Source organism: Durio zibethinus, chromosome 2, assembly GCF_047325235.1.
Source record: "Durio zibethinus cultivar Kanyao isolate XHJ-2024 chromosome 2, ASM4732523v1, whole genome shotgun sequence".
In the NCBI taxonomy this organism is placed as follows: Eukaryota; Viridiplantae; Streptophyta; class Magnoliopsida; order Malvales; family Malvaceae; genus Durio; species Durio zibethinus.
The window spans coordinates 7,366,129-7,380,492 of NC_143163.1; the positions used below are offsets into that span (position 1 = coordinate 7,366,129).

At 35.3% G+C, this 14,364-nt stretch overlaps 1 protein-coding gene across 1 annotated transcript; it reads left to right on the plus strand.

Moving 5' to 3' along the window:
- Positions 1 to 5,051: 5,051 nt before the first annotated feature.
- Positions 5,052 to 7,550, plus strand: LOC111309162 (3-hydroxy-3-methylglutaryl-coenzyme A reductase 1-like). Its single transcript, XM_022908094.2, has 4 exons — positions 5,052 to 6,167; positions 6,267 to 6,448; positions 6,545 to 6,891; positions 7,036 to 7,550. The coding sequence occupies exons 1-4, from the start codon at positions 5,182 to 5,184 to the stop codon at positions 7,276 to 7,278; spliced, it is 1,758 nt and encodes a 585-aa protein (XP_022763829.1). The 5' UTR covers positions 5,052 to 5,181; the 3' UTR covers positions 7,279 to 7,550.
- The last annotated feature ends 6,814 nt before the right edge of the window (positions 7,551 to 14,364 follow it).

The window sequence follows — 14,364 nt, forward strand, 5'->3', positions numbered from 1 at the left end:
AGGTTCCTCTTTACAGGGATGACTGTGTGTTTTTTTATTTTTGTGTATGTTTTGGCTTAGGTGTCTGTATGGATGGAAACTTGGCACTGGGTTTACGAAGTGGTGTCTTAAACGAGCAAATGCTATGGGTGAGAGGTTGAATAGGCAGATGAGTAGTTGTGGTCAAGCTAGGATTCGGTTTGGGTGCTAGGACTTTGGGTGCAAGCGTAAAGATCAGGGTCATTCAAGCCTTATGGTTTTGGGGTATGGGAAATTTAGGAGTTTTTGGAGGTCTGAAAACTGGGCGTCCAAGCTTGGGGTTTTTGGTGTGCTCGAGAGGTTTTCGGCAGAGGAAAGGAGCCAGGTGCTTTAAGGAGTTGGGTGTATGGGAAACAAGGGGTGCACATGGGTGAACAGGGTTTGTAAGGTATAAAAATGGTTGTAGGGGTGGCTGTAGAGCTTTGGTGATAGGACTGGATAGGGTATGGGTATGGGCAGTGAGGTGGGTGGCCAGTGGTGCCGTGCAAAGCACCACTGCCACCTCTGTCTCTTTTTTCTTTTCTTTTTTTATTTAATTTTTTTATTATTAATATATTTAATTATTAATTAATTCTAATATTAATAAATAAAACTTGAAAATTTAATCTAGTAGACCCGGATAAAATTTGGTGTCTACAGGTATGAAGAATATTGCAAACATAATAGGCATAAGAAGAATAACTCAAAGTGGTTGGTATTACACTCTTGAGATGTTCAAAAAGGCTAAAAAAGGGAAAGGTAAGGTGAAAGAAAATGATATAGTGGAAAGTCAAGGTACTCAATTAATGATAAACCCATAAATGCAAATTAAATAGCCGATATCAGAGAAAGAAGCTTGTGAGTACTTAAAGATCATCAAACACAGTGAGTACAACATGGATGATCGGTTAAACAAACTATCAACTCGCATTTCTTTATTATCACTATTGTTAAGCTTAGAGCTATATAGGAATGCTTTGCTGAAAGTACTTAATCAGGCTTATGTCAAACATAATATTTCTATTAAGAAAATAGATCACATGAATGAAAATATTATAGCCTTTAACTTTATTACTTTTAATGATGATGAAATACTTTTGGTGGGATGAGATAGTGTTAAGGTCTTGCACATCACTGTTAATTGTAAAACTTATACCATGACTAAAGTATTGATTGATAATGGGTCATTTATTAATCCTATGCCTATGACTACATTATCAAAACTTCTAGTGGACCCCTTCCACATGTGAAACAACCACATGATAGTAAAGACATTTGATATAGCATGAAGAGAGATAATCAATGATATAGGGATTCCATTACAAATTGGTCCATGTATGTTTATTGTCCCATTTCAGGTGATGGATATAACACCAACATATAGTTGTTTACCTGAAAGACTTTAGATTCATATAACTAGAGCTATACATTCATTTTTACACCAAAAGGTAAAGTTTTTTGTTGAAGGGAAACAAGTTTGTTTAGATGGTAAGGAAAAATTATTAGTAAAAACCTTAATTACTCTTTATGTTGAAGTTGCTGAAGAGGTGACTAAATGTTCATTTAGAGCTTTTGAAATATCAAATGCTACTTATGTCTGTAAATAGTCAAAGATACTAGTCTCTTGGTTATCAATGACTATAGATATGGTGATCAAGCAAACTATTGACAAAGGTTGGCAAGCAGGACAAGGTTTGAGAATGGTTTTACAAGGAATTAAGAAGGCATCAAGCACGACTAAGAATAAAGAGAGATGAGGTTTAGGTTGTAAATTTATTGCTATTGATAGAAGAAACATTATGCTAAAAAGAAAAAAGAAAAGAATGGCACACCTCAAAAGGCACAAGTCAATTGATGGAAGAATGGTGCTCCCCTATATGTATGAGACATTTTGCTTCGGCAAATATGTCCATCCTAGATCGCTAAAGGTTAAAAAGGGTGAGCCAGTAATGGGATTAGAAGAAGCTTTTTCTCAAGTTTGAATTGGTGCAGATGAGAAAGTTATGTAGGATGAAAAAATGTTCTTTTTTCTATTTCTAGGTTAAGAGATCCAAGAATGATGTACTGTTTCCGTTATCCTTGAATCGTTCAAACTTAAAAATTTTAATTGCTATTGCCCAAGAGCATACGGAGGTTAATGTATGAGCTTACTTTTATTATCCTAATAAAATGATAAATGTGATGCATTTCACATATACCATCTTCTCTATTTTTTCTTTTTTGTTGTTACTTATATTTCTTTTGCCTTTTCTAAAATCAGTCTATATTTTCTTATGATTGTACCCATTTTCAAGTTTTTTAATACTGAACATTCTGGATGACTAAGACAATAATGCCAGATTTGATTTCGAATGTTCAATTCATGTTAGCAAGCTTGATAATGATGTTAATTCAAAAGACTATAGTTTACCTTGTGATCTATTAAAACAGGTGAAGTAGGAAAAGAAAATTAATAACACTATCAATAATTTACTAACCTGTTGAATTTGAGGGGTGGTGAGAATAAGAAAAGTTAGGATCGGTATTTCATTATCATCAATTGAGAAACAGAAACTGATGGATTTGTTGCAAGAAATGTAATGTATTTGCATGGTTTTATCAGGATATCCTTAGATTTAGCACAGATGTGATTGAACATAAACTGGCTTTAAAACCAAAGTGCAGACCAATATAGCAAAAATTGAGACGTATGAAATAAAAAATGTTACTAAAAATTAAAAAAAAAATGAAAAAGTAGTTTGATGCGGGTTTTTTAGAAGTAACCAAATAACCTAAATGGGTAGGCAGTATAGTCTTGGTTCCTAAAAAAAATGAAAAGGTTAGGGTGTGTGTATACTATCGGGACTTAAATAGGGTTAGCCCAAATGATGATTTTTCGTTGTCTCATATCAATGCCTTTGTGAACAACACTACTAGACATTCTACCTTGTCATTCATGGATGACTTTTTCAATTATAACCAAATCAAAATAGGTAAAACAGATATGAAAAAAACCACATTTGTGACAATGCGGGCTACATTTTGCTATAAAGTCATATCTTTTGTGCTAAAGAATGCTGGTACCACATATCAAAGAGCAGTGGTCACTTTTTTTCATAATATGATGTAAAAAGAGATAAAGATATATGTTGATGATATGATAGCTAAGTCTCAAGATGGTGAAGATCATGTTGCTAATCTCATAAAACTTTTTGAAAGGTTATAGAGATATCAGCTTAAGTTGATTTTGACCAAATGCACATTCAATGTTAAATCTAAAACATTGCTAGGATTTATAGTTAGTGAGAGAGGTATAGAAGTAGACCCTAATACGATTCAAGCCATTCAAGAGTTGATAGTGTCACACATGCAAAAAAAATGAGAGGCTTTTTAGGGTGATTGAATTATATTTCTTGCTTCATATCTCCACTTACCTCGAGATGCGATTTGATCTTTAGGTTGTTTTGTAAAAATTATCTTGGTAAATGGGACGAAGAATGCTAAAATGCCTTTGAAAAGATTAAAAAGTATTTGACAAGCCCACCAGTATTGGTACCACCAGTTGTAAGAAGGCCATTGGTTTTGTATCTAATAGTATAAAAGAAATCGATGAGATGCATACTAAGGCAAATGGATAAAATTGGTAAGAAAAAGTATGCTACTACTATTTAAGTAAAATGTTTATAGAGTATGAGGTCAAGTACTCCTAAATAGAAAAATATGTTATGCCCTAGCTTGGACTACCAGTAGGCTCAGATAGAACATGCTCTATCATACGACCTGACTGATATCAAAGTTAGATCCCTCAAGTACATTTTTGAGAAACCATCTCTGTTAGGTAGGATAATGAGATGGTAGGTCTTGCTTTCAGAATATGATATTGTATATGTGGTACAAAAATCCATAAAAGAAGTGCAATAGTTAATTTTCTTTTTGACTGAACTACAAAATATTATGAACCCGTGAAGTTTGAATTTCTAGATTAAGACTTAATGGCAATCTTGCAGGATGAAGATGAAGAACTTGTAAGAAAATTGTGGAAGATGTTTTTCGATAGGGTATATCTACTATAATGGATCATGGCATTAGAGCAATGCTAATATCCCCGAAAAGAAATTACTATCCCTATATTACAAGGTTGGATTTCAATTGCACAAATAATATTGGTGAATATAAAATATGTGCCATGATTTTATAGATGGCCGTTAAAAAGAAGATTGAGGCATTATAAGTATATAGAGATTCAACCTTGGTTTTTTTTAATAACTAAAAGGCAAATGGGAGACCACAGACCCGAAATTAGTATTATACCAAAGTCACATAATTAACTTAATAAAACAATTCAAAGAGATCCAATTTCAATATGTTTCTTGAAGAAAAAATTAGATTATTGATGCCTTGACTACTTTGACAGTAATGTTTAAGTTAAATAATAATACATGAATCATGCTCATCAAAGTACAAATGAGAGATTTATCGACCCACTATTCAAATGTGAAAGAAGAGGTAAATTGACGACTATGGTATTATGATATGTGTAATATATTAAGTGTCAAAAATATCCCAAGCAAATAAGATCTCAAAACTTGAATCAAAGGTTCCCTTAAATATATTAGTGGCTGCAACCCAAACTTTGACTTGGTTATTCGAAACTTTAGGCAATTAAAAGTTGATATTCAAAGAGGTTATAACACTTTCAACCCTAATATTTTAATCAATAAGAATGAATCAAATTAAAGAATAATATTAATTTTAATTTGGTAAAAAATAAGATTGGAAATTACGGGTCGAACATGTAAATGAAGGAAAACAAAAAAGGACAGAAAACAGCAGCACATGGGGAAGACCAAATCATAAAATGAAACAACCGGGAAACTGACAACATTGTAACCCGCAGCGCCCAATTGCCCATTTCTCCCCAAACCCAACCATCCATGCATGCACTTTGCAAAACAACAACAACCTAAACATTTTTGACTCGTCTCCTGTCCATTTTTGCTCACGCGCCCTTTCTCCTGTCCATTTTGCTCACGCGCTTTCCCCAACAACGCTTTAAATATTCCCTTCCCTAAACTCTCGCTTCTCCACTCAACCCCCGAAAACGGTTCTGCCCACGACGAACAGTAATCGTTTCCTGCTTTCTCCTTTCATTCCTCTTATATTCTCCTCCTCCGCCGCCGGCTTCCGTCGCCACCTACACCCAAAATGGAGGCCTGTCGGCGATCATCTACTAAACCCGTTCAATCTCTCAAGCCAGCAAAAACGATTCCCTTAGAGGAAGATCCTACCAAAGCCTCCGACGCATTACCTCTTCCTTTGTATATAACCAATGCGGTGTTCTTCACGCTCTTCTTCTCTGTGGTTTATTTTCTTCTTTCCCGTTGGCGAGAGAAGATCCGAACTTCCACTCCTCTCCATGTCGTCACCTTTTCCGAGATCGTCGCGATTCTCGCTTTTGTCGCCTCCTTTATTTATCTTGTGGGATTTTTCGGGATTGACTTTGTTCAGTCTTTGATTTTCCGACCATCGACTGACGTTTGGAATTCCGAGGACGATGATGAGGAAAATGAAGTTTTGCTTCGTAAAGAAGATGGCCGTAAAGTCCCTTGCGGCCAAGCTCTTGATTGCTCGCTTCCTCCTCTGCCACCTCCGGCACCGATTGTAACTACCCAGAAAGTGTTCAATGAAAAGCCTGCGACAGTTACAACCGAGGAAGACGAAAAAATAATTAAATCTGTAGTGGCTGGAACAACCCCTTCATATTCTTTGGAATCCAAATTAGGTGATTGCAAGAGAGCGGCTGCGGTCAGGCGTGAGGCGTTGCAGAGGTTAACTGGGAAGTCATTATCAGGATTGCCTTTGGATGGATTTGATTACGAGTCGATTTTGGGGCAGTGTTGTGAGATGCCGATTGGGTACGTGCAGATTCCCGTGGGAATTGCCGGGCCTTTGTTGCTTAATGGAGGAGAGTACTCGGTTCCTATGGCAACCACGGAGGGGTGCTTGGTGGCTAGCACTAATAGGGGATGTAAAGCTATTCATTTGTCTGGTGGAGCTACATGCGTTCTATTGAAAGATGGAATGACTAGAGCTCCTGTTGTAAGGTTCGGTGCCGCGAAAAGGGCAGCTGAACTGAAGTTGTATTTGGAGGATCCTGACAATTTCGAGACTTTGGCTGTTATTTTTAACAGGTTTGTTGAACATTTTTCGAAATCCAGACTGAATGATTTAAATGCAAGCTAATATTGGTGCTGGTTTGTTGAAAGTTTTGGTTTTCTGGGTGGTTGCAGATCTAGTAGATTTGCTCGACTTCAAGGTATCAAATGTGCCATTGCTGGGAAGAATCTATATTTGAGATTCACTTGCAGTACTGGTGATGCTATGGGGATGAACATGGTTTCCAAGGGAGTCCAAAACGTTTTGGATTTCCTTCAAACTGATTTCCCTGACATGGATGTTATTGGCATCTCTGGTGAGCTTCATTTGCATAGACTTGTAATTATGTTATTCGTCTTTTTTATTGTTTTAGCTAGATCACTGAATTTTTATGGATTTATGATGGATATAGGAAATTTCTGTTCCGACAAAAAGCCAGCTGCAGTAAATTGGATTGAAGGACGAGGCAAATCTGTTGTCTGCGAGGCCATCATTAAGGGTGATGTGGTGAGGAAAGTCTTGAAAACTAGTGTTGAATCTCTAGTGGAGCTTAACATGCTTAAGAACCTTACTGGTTCTGCTATGGCTGGAGCTCTGGGTGGATTTAATGCCCATGCCAGTAACATTGTGGCTGCAGTCTATATAGCTACTGGCCAAGATCCGGCTCAAACTGTCGAGAGTTCTCATTGCATCACAATGATGGAAGCTGTTAATGATGGCAAGGACCTTCACATCTCTGTTACAATGCCGTCCATCGAGGTAATTGATTGTATTGCTGTCTGATTATCAAACACAAGGATTTTCACTGTCAAAGTTATCTGTCAAGAGTAAAACTGTTTTTAACGGTACCTGAATATTTATTCAGTGCCTAATATCTATGTTGCTGTCTGATTTATCTTTCAGGTTGGCACTGTTGGTGGTGGAACTCAGCTTGCATCTCAGTCAGCCTGTTTGAACCTGCTTGGGGTCAAGGGTGCTAGCAAAGAGTCACCTGGAGCAAACTCTAGAATGCTTGCAACCGTTGTAGCTGGTGCTGTCCTTGCTGGGGAGCTGTCACTCATGTCCGCACTTGCAGCAGGCCAATTAGTCCGGAGCCATATGAAATACAATAGGTCCAGCAGGGATGTTTCCAAGGCTTCTTCATAGAAAACTCGTAATGAGATATTGCTAAGGCTTTTCCAAGCCTGAAATTAGTATGAAGTTGCAGATCCCATGGTATAAACCAATCGAAGCAAGGACACATCATCTCTTTGTAATAAGCTAAGGAGATATCATCTCTTTGTAATTTTCTTTATTTATATTTTGTATTTTGTATTTTGTCTTTTCTTTCTTATTTTTTATTTATATTTAGGAAAAGAAAAAAAAACGAAGCCATGTAATCTGAGAATTGTGTAAAATGACATAATTGTTAATTACTATTTTTTCCTCTTCACAATAAATAATTAATTAAAGTAGGTAATACATATATAATGAAGTAAATAAAGATTAGTATTTTTTTTTTATTTCAATTAGGTGGGTATCTGCATGTTGTCTGGATTAAAAATTTTTTTTTCTTATCTCTATTCACCAAATTTTTTTGTTAAAAAATTTACTTAATTTAAAAAATACTGGAAAGGAAATTAAAGAAAAATAAAAGAAAGCAATAAAAATAGAAAATTTTTTTTCTTGTTTAGATAAATTTTTAATTCAAATAAAAAGAAAGAGATGAAAACCTAATAATTTTTTATTTTCTTTTTACTTTTTAACTTTTTTAATACTTCAATTTGAGAGAAAAATACTAGAAAAAATTAGAAAAAATTTTATTTTTATAAAAATATTATTAAATCTATATTTTTATTAACATTATTTAAACTAGCTGTATCATGATAATTTTACAATGTTTTCCTGTCAACCTTTTTTTTTTTTGATTAAGTGTAACATGGCTCTTTTAATATAAAAATTGTTAATAAATAATTATTTTAATGATTTAATTTTTTTCTAAATGATTGAACATGATCAGACATATATAATAATTTTTTTTAGATGTATGAACTTATTTTTTTATATTCATAACTTTTACGGTTTTTTATCCTTTTAAATATTTATTTTTTTATCTTTATTTATGTTAAATCAAATAATGTATCATTATTAATCATGTAAATTCAATAAAAAATTTAAAGGTTCATGGTTTTTTAATTTCATGCTAAAAAGCTATATCTGAGATTTGGTTACTATTTTTATGGGATGTCAAATCATTACCTCACAATTTTTAACTTAATCCCAACGGTTTTTATGTGCTGGATAATTACTTGCTATCTATTCAGGTCGGGGTATACCTATTGAGATTTGACAATCTGTTTCCAGATAGGTGGAAAAGAAGGGCTATTTCCAATGTTATTGGAAGCATGAGATCATAGATGGTTAAGAAATAAGCTCAGTTAGCTTCTTCTTAGTATTTGTAAAAGGCATAAAACAGAGAATTTTTTAAAGATCTAATAAAATGAGCATTTGCAACAACTAACTTCAACTTTTGATGAAAAATAGTAAATGCAAATAGAATTACAAATGATCTAGAATATGGTTGTTAAATTTTTTTATTAATTTTAATTATCTAAATAAAAGGTACATATATTTTTTTCTTTAAAAAATTTTTATTTTTTATTTTTTATTGATATCTATCTAAACATAATGTAAAAAAAAAGTATCTTAAACTCATTTCTATCTAACCATGATTTTGAGAAAAAAAAATATTCACATTCTAATCTTGATTTAATAAAACTGTTTTTATTAAATCAGGATGACATGTGAAAGATCTTTTGTAAAGTAAAAATATGAAAATTTATATAATTAATTAAAAACAAAAAATAAAAAAGCTCAAAAAATTTTAAAAAATATTTTTTTAGCCAATAATATCAAATGGACACATACAATTTTTTATTTTTTAAAAAATAGATAATTAGTTAAATATGTAAAGTAAAAAAAAGGAATTTTAAAATTAAAAAAAAAAAGAAAAAAAAAGAAAAAGGCACTATCAAATGGCAAGTTTTATAGGAGTCAAAATTACCAAAATTAATGTTATAGACAAGCAAATACATTACATCTTTTTATCTTTTTAAAAGATAATTATTATCTTCGTATAAAATAATCATAAAGTTAATAAATAATTGGATAAATAATAAAATATATAATCAATTTATTCATTGAATAAAAGAATTACATAAATGAAAAATACATACATAATTAATTATATAAAAATATATCCTAAATAATGAAGCGAACAAGTATTACTTTGTTAAGTTTCAATATATGTAAATATATTATTATCAATTTCTTAAAAATTTTATTAGACATATTATTATCATTTTTAACAAATTTATTAATTTTTAATTATTTATTAACTAAATTATTATTTAACATAAGAATAATTTTAATAATTTTTAATTATTTATTAATTTCATAAATATCAATACTTTAAATTTTTATTATATACAAATTTTAATTTAATATTCTTAATTATCATTTTTTCCTCTCACTACTACTATTATTTTTATATTTAAACATATTTCATTATTGATTTTAATCTCATTTTTAAATTAATTAATTTCACTTCCATTATAATTAACAATCTCACCTTTTTTTTTATCCACCCAGAGCCTAGTTTCACCACTATTAGCTGCTATTCTTGCCCATGTAAGGGCGGCTTCATTCGCTTCTCTCCTTACATGGACACATCTTGAATCCACCATAGTTCTCATCTTCAATTTTGCATCTGCAATAACATTACCTATGGTAGAAAGGTCGTTTCCATCATCTTGTATCCGGTTGATTATGCTCAGAGCATCTCCCTCTAACTCGACTCTGTTGAATCCCATTTCATTAGCAAAATCTAGCGCTCTAACTGCTCTCAGTCCTTCCACGTGCATGGGGTTGTCCGTGTGAGGCTGGCGTTGACATTGTTGCCAAAACTCTTCCTATATTATCTCTAATAACAACTCCAATCCCACCTATCCTGCTTGCTGCCCTCGCCGCATCATCAAAGTTGACCTTGTATCGGTTTCCGGAAGGTGCTTTCCACCTTGTCCCCTCATGCCGACTCCTTACAACCTGTATCTCTTGAACCCTCTGGCACTCATCCAGGAAACTTTTTGCATACAGGGCTATATGCTGTGGAGATCTGTGGATATTATTTTTTACTTCATCATTTCTGCTCTTCCAAATCGCCCAACACAAAGACTGCCACATCTTATATTCATTTTCTTTCATACCCCCATGATTGAATTGCTCCGGTTTGATATATTCAAAAATGTACCACCCAGTTTGCAGTTTCTTCGTTCCATGATTTTCCTTTTCTTTAAATTTCCATAAACTGGTAGTATTCCACGCATGAGCGTCCATCCAAATACTTTCACCTTACTGGGTGTTTGAGCCTTCCAAAGTTTGCGTCATATCTCCTTCCTGCATCTTCTTCCCCCCTTCAGTTGACCCATGAGCATCTTCGATGGTTCGTTCCTTGCTACACAAAAACTTGCATCCGCTTTTAACGCTGTAACTTCCATCATGTGTAAAATGCCACACCATCACGTCCAAGTAACTACTTCTGCTAAGAGGGATTGCTTTGATCTCCTCTGCTGACTGGATTGAGAATAGTGCGTCAACCTTCTCTTCATTCCATCTGTGCCCTTTTCCAATCTATTAACTCGTGTTCCACAGCCTCATCTTCAATCATCCCCTCACGTGGTTGAGGTTTAAAGCCTGTAATAGTTGGAACCCCTCTTGTCAGTCCACATGTTAAATGTTAACCCGTTACCAACCCTCCACCTAATTCCACCTACCAGCACTTTTTTACTCAAACAAATACTTCTCCATGAGAATGAGGGAAGATTGCCAAGGTCAGCATCTATAAATGACGTTTTGGGAAAGTATTTTGCCTTCAGGACTCTGTAAACCAATGACGTCGTATTCTGAATGAGTCTCCAACCTTGTTTTGCAACCAGTGCTTTGTTGAACAGTTCAAAATCTTGGAAAATAATGTCGCCCTCCAGCTTGCTTGTACACATGTCTTTCCATCGAGCCAGTGACTACCTCTACTTGTTGCACTCTGCTTCCACCAATAATTGCAGATTGTCTTGTTTAGTTCATGACATAATCCTTGTGGGAATAAGAAGCCGGACATGGCATAAGCTAAGAGTGATTGTAGAACAGCCTTTATAAACGCTTCCTTACCACTTGAGATATCCATTGGTTGCTCCAGCACTGTATTCTTTTTTTCATTCTGTCCACAATATCCTGGAAGGCTCTCCTTTTATTTCTCCCAACTATCATTGGCAAACCTAGATATTTCTCTGGGCTGCTTGTCACTCTGATTCCAAAAAGCTGTTTGACCATCTCCTTTATATCATCTCTAGTGTTTCGGCTGAAAAACAAACCGGTTTATCATAGATGATTGTCTGCCTCGACCCATCCTCATAGATCTTTAGCAAGCGCTTCACTCTTTCGCATTCCCTTTGGTTTGCCTTAATGAAAAGCAAACTATTACCTGTGAAAAAGAGGTGATTGATCCTTGGGCCATTCACGCTAGCTCTAAAACCTTTAAGATTCCCCCCAGCTGGTTTTTTATTAGCACTACTAAAAGTCTCTCTGTACATAGAATAAATAAATATGGTGAAAGGGGGTCGCCTTGTTTGAGACCCTTTTCTGGATGAATAAGGTTAGTAACTGTGCCATTAAGAATCACCCTATATGTGAATGAGGAAATACAGCGCATGATAATGGACACCCACTTCTCACTGAAACCTAATCTTTCCATCATAATTTTTAGAAAGCTCCGTTCAATCCAGTCATAAGCTTTGCTTATATCTAATTTTACCGCTCCCCATCCTTCCTTTCCTTTTTTCTTTAGTTTCAGAATGTGTAAAATCCCGTAGGCTATAAGGACATTATCGGTTATAAGCCTCCTTGGGACGAATGCACTCTGATTTTCGCTTACAAGGGAAGGGAGTATATGTTTTAGCCTTTTAGCAAGAGTTTTAGCAATGATCTTATAAATAACATTACAAATGCTAATAGGCCGAAACTGTGACATACTTGTAGGGTCTTTCATTTTAGGGATAAGGACTATGTTTGTATTGTTAATATCATCCAACCTACCCTCCCCATTCGAAAAAAACAAGCAAAACTTAACATCTTAACCTGTGACATGCCAATATTTTTGGAAAAATAAAGCGGGCATACTGTCGGATCTTGGTGCTTTTGTGGGATGGATTTGTTTAACTACATCATACATATCCTCGGCTATAAACTCGGTAAGGAGGAAGTTATTCATCATCTGACACACAAGGTTTTACTGCACTCATGATTTCATCAAAATTTACAAGTTTTTGAGATTTGAATATCTCCTCAAAATAACCCACTACATGTGAACTCATCTCATCCACCCTTTCCAGCCACTCCCCATTTTCATCCTCCAACCCTCTTATGGTGTTTTTTAGTTTACTTTGTAAAGCCTGTGGTGAAAAAAAGCAGTATTTCTATCCCTATCTCTTAACCAGTTTATTCTTGACCTTTGAAGCCAGAATGTTTCTTCTTTTTCCAGGAGTTCATTCAATCTTTGCTTGATATACTCCTCGTGGCTATTGCTCATTTCGTCCCCACCATTGGCCTTTAACTCTATCAAGTCTTTGTTTAATGCCTCTATTTCCTTGTGGTCCCCATTAAATTTGTCCTTACTCCACCACACAGGCCTTTTCAGCACACCGTCCATCCTTCCACGTGTACAACCCACTTTCCCATCATTCCAGGCTTCCTTAATTATCACCACACAGCTTGGTTCTTTGGCCCACATGGCTTCAAACATCCTTCCACAACCCTTTCTCGTCCATGCCGCTTTTGCCTATTCCCTTTAGTATCTAGCATGATTGGAATATGGTTTGAAAGTGTGGAAACTAAATGATATAGTGCATGATCTAGGAACAACGAGCACCAACTTGGGTTTGCTACTCCCCTATCCAACCTTTCTTTGATTTTTGTTCTGGCCTCTTTACCTTTATCCCACGTGAACTTTGTCCCCTTGAAACATATGTCAACCAAGTTTGCATCCTTCATTGCCAACCGAATGCTATTCATCTACCATTCCGGTCTTGGATTGCCCCCATGCTTTTCGTCGCTCCATAGTACCTCATTAAAATCTCCTTAGCAAATCCATGGTCTGTTATTTACCGTAGCCAGCTCCCTCAACATTGTCCATGCATTGTGCCTCAAATTCACATTTAGGTCCCAGTAGAAGCCAGTAATTCACCATTCACTACCATTCTTATCTGTGATTTCTACATCAATATCATATTTATAGAAGTTTAGTAAGCTTAGTGTTACCTTTTCTTTCTAAAACAAAGCAAGTCCTCCACTACGTCCTATTGCATCAACTCCTATTACCCCATCCATTTTGCACTTCCGTTTGACTCTATCTAGTGCCTGTGTTGGTAAGATGGTCTCACTCAGAAAAACCACCTTGAGATCTTCTCTCTTCAGCATTTTCTGAAGAGCTTAAATTGTCCAAGGGTTCCCAAGCCCAATATAGTTCCAAGATGCACACCTCATTGAGCTCGACGAGATTGGGACCCAGTCTCCATTTGAATAGCACTATTTTCGAACAATGCCCAATCTTCGTTCCTAGTTTTTTTTATGTATGCTGTCGATTTCCATATCTACTGCCTCTTCAACTCCCTATTTCCTCTTACTTAATTCTATCTTCATTCCACTTCTATGTGCAGCAGGTGCACGAGCCAACTTCTTCTATTTGGCTTTCTGCGCTACTCTGGGTTTTAGTACATTCACTCCGTAGGTTAATGCAACCATCGTTTTCTAGGCTTTGATGATTGCCACCCCTATCCTCGTGTTACTTAACCTTTTATTTCTGCGAATAATTGGTCACTACATGGGAATAAAGTCTCATTATCATGGCCTGTGCTTTTGGCTTCCTTCATTATGCGAGTCCCACAATCACTCATATTATAACTAATTGTTGCCACGTCCCATTCGTTTTCCCCTATCCCGTTTAAATACCCTGTGGGCTCCTCATTTGTGATTCCTTTTGCATGGGGCCATCATACAAGTCACGTTTGTTATTCAACTCCAATTCCTTTGGTACGGAACCACACTCATTATCTCCTATATTTCCTATTCCCGTATAAAGGCCCCATCTTTGGTATCCCACCTTTTTTGCTGCTTATAATTGGAATTACCGGTTATCACGTGATT